We start from the raw sequence: 2,794 nt of genomic DNA, 5'->3' as shown, positions 1-2,794 counted from the left end.
AAGGATTTATGGTTCTTGGTTACCCTTTGACCCAGAGGGGGAAGACCTTCTCCTTTCTGGAGAGTTATGGACCACAAACAACTAGATTGCTTTTCACTCTGAGTGCTGGGTGCTCCCTGCAGGGACTGGCCTTGCAGTTGATTGGTTCACTTGCTGTTTTTGAAGGATGAGGAAAGTCTTTCAAAGTCTGTTTCCTGTCTTTAGATGATTAATATTTATGATGCAGAGACAAAGCAACTCCATATTGGACCTTACTTCTGGATGCCTTTCCCACATGTGGATTTTTGGCTGGAGCAGGATGATGAACAGATCTTACAGGTACCCAAAGAAACAAGTTTTTAGTTGTATCCAGTATTGCTAATACTTTGTCTGAACTGATGGCTTTTCTGTGCACTGCTGAAGGGTGGATGTCCTATCTTGACAGTGCAGCTGGAGGCACAGCAGCCAGGAGCTGCTTCTATGCTGGGTTGAATTAGCTCACAATATTGTCTTATTTTTCAGAACCTTTCCACGTCTCCTCTGGCTGAGCCACCCCACTTTGTTTCCCACATTAGATCTACATTAACGTTTTTAAAGGATCACCCGTTTCCACAGTACTCCCTGTTTCCTGACAGAAAACCACGCACCTATAAAAAAAATGAAGAAGGGTTATGGGTACAGGTTTGTTCTGACAAGATTTAACAGGCAAATCCAGAAAGAGACCAGGAAGGTGTGGCCTTGCCAACAGAAGAGTGACCATTTTGCAAGGAGTATGTTTCTGGACTGATGCCAATTCTATCTTCTACTGTCCCTCAACTCTGATGCTTTTCAAAACAAAGTATTTTGGCAGAAGTGCATTTGTTTGCACTGTTACTTGCAAAAGGGAGCAGTTGCTTTTGAAGTTAAGAGTTTTTCTGCCCTGATGGAGCTTTTTCTCCAGTTCTTTCTTTTGGTGCCAACAGGTGTACGTAGAGGCCTCTTGAAATCTACCTTGCAATATTCAATTCAAGACAATCAGACCTGTAAAAATGATTCAGATATTTCCAAATACTTGTGAGAGCCTAAAAAGCCTTTTTGTTTTGTAAAAGGGAAAATATTCCATACTACACTTCTCCTGAAGTAACAATCTGTTAACCAGTGCTGCTGTCCCATTCTGTTATAAGTTAGTCATCCACAGTTTAGATAAGTATTGACCACTAGTGGTAGGGCCATTGCCAGGCTAGTTCCTCACTTGTTGTTGACCCTAAAGTTGAAGCATTGAAGTGTAACCATTGTTTCTACAGCTTATTTTTGCATTTTAACAAAAAAAGAGACAGACTGACAGAGATGTACTTAGTCCCGTATTCTTTATAATTAGGTATAGTAGTAAAATAGTTTTATATGTAGCGGGAGTTTAACAGCCATTCCTGGAAATACCTCGTTACAAAAAGCTTAACCTACATGAACATAATAATCTTTATGGTATCTTGATCAAATTCTGAGTACTGGTTACAGGTGTACATCCTTAAAGTCTTGGCAATTGTTCTGTAACCATAGCATTATTTGTTAAGCAGATGTATTTTGCTGGCTGTGACAACAATATTTGAATAAGATCTGTATCTCTTAATTTATATCGCTTTACAGCTGCCTTTGTCCTATGAAGTTTTTAGTTTGGTGTGTTTTTAATAAAGGTGTAGTTTAACCAGTTTTGGGGTCTGTTTTTTGGTAGGAAAGATGGCATTAACTGAGTCAGAGTGTGTGTGCATATACCATCGTGCCAACCTGTAGAGTTGACACAAACAAAAAGTATCCTAAAACCATCAATTGAAAAAAGGACTATAAACACTTGATGATAAGAAAAAGCATGTTCACCAAATTTTCTAGTGCAATCTACTGTATGTGGGCTGGTAAGTTTCCATAAAAGCTTTGAAAAGTTTGGAGGTAGAGTTTAGATAGTTTGTACATAGCACTTTCCTACCAAGACCGTAAGACCCCAAACTGCAAGAGGGTCTAACCTTCATGAGTTTGATAGAAAAGTATGCTGAAGTATTAAAGTGCCAAAAAGGGGCTGTGTGTAAACCTTACAACTCACCAGCAATCTGAGAACCAAGTGTCAATAGCTTGAGAATTATAATAAAACAGCAGTAATTGAATTATGTTCTCTGAATTCAAGGATTATTTCCAGTGGTATTAAAATGTTGCAGAGCTCCTAGCCTTTCACTACTCTGCTTTCAAATATCTTGTCTGTTCCTTCTGAACCAGAAGTTTCAATAGGAGTAGCTCCTTTCACCCTTCTCTGAGTTATGAATCGGTCATATGATTTCTTGCACTTTACCTTCTGCGATTTCTTTTTCCCTTATACACACCTACACTCTTACTTGCTATTTACAGCTTAACTGCTGCAACTGCTTTGAATTCAAAAGAACTGACTTACCCTGCTTTTTTTCCAAGGAGAGCTTTGATGCCATGAATACATGTTCTTTATTGTGTTCTGGCCACTGAGTCCTGTTGTCCCTCTGCAGTGATCTAGCTTTTTCTTTACCCATCAAAACTAGCTAGCAAAACCATGAGGGGAAGACAACACAATTTGGAACACAGAAATTACATGAGATGCTTTATCCACGTCTTATAAGTACTGGAGACTCCAGCTTCCTCTTGACTCGGGTGTTGTCATCCAAATACATACTGAAAACAGAAGCTCCTCAATTGATGTATGTGCTGTTATAATTATGAGCTAGTATGCCCTACAGCTGGATTTTTACACAAATGAGGCAAGAGTAGGTATCTTATAGTTAAAAAGCTAGTTACTGAACTCTTACTAGTAAGAAGTCTCAGA

The 2,794-nt window shown here is 39.0% G+C and overlaps 1 protein-coding gene across 4 annotated transcripts in view; it reads left to right on the top strand.

Annotated features, from left to right (window-relative positions):
* The window catches only part of NTAN1 (N-terminal asparagine amidase), a 19,658-nt gene extending 17,533 nt beyond the window's left edge, over positions 1-2,125 (top strand). For all 4 annotated transcript variants that reach the window (XM_019507411.1, XM_019507413.1, XM_019507410.1 and 1 more), the window contains 2 exons: positions 205-318; positions 502-2,125. In XM_019507411.1, coding sequence (XP_019362956.1) covers positions 205-318; positions 502-681 — 294 coding nt within the window. In that variant the 3' untranslated portion in view covers positions 682-2,125. The remainder of the gene's footprint in view (positions 1-204; positions 319-501) is intronic.
* The last annotated feature ends 669 nt before the right edge of the window (positions 2,126-2,794 follow it).

Source organism: Gavialis gangeticus, unplaced genomic scaffold (genome assembly GCF_001723915.1).
Source record: "Gavialis gangeticus isolate Ggan-Ray unplaced genomic scaffold, GavGan_comp1, whole genome shotgun sequence".
Lineage (NCBI taxonomy): Eukaryota > Metazoa > Chordata > Crocodylia > Gavialidae > Gavialis > Gavialis gangeticus.
Note: the sequence above shows the minus strand (reverse complement) of the source record. Positions and strands in the feature narration are given on the sequence as shown.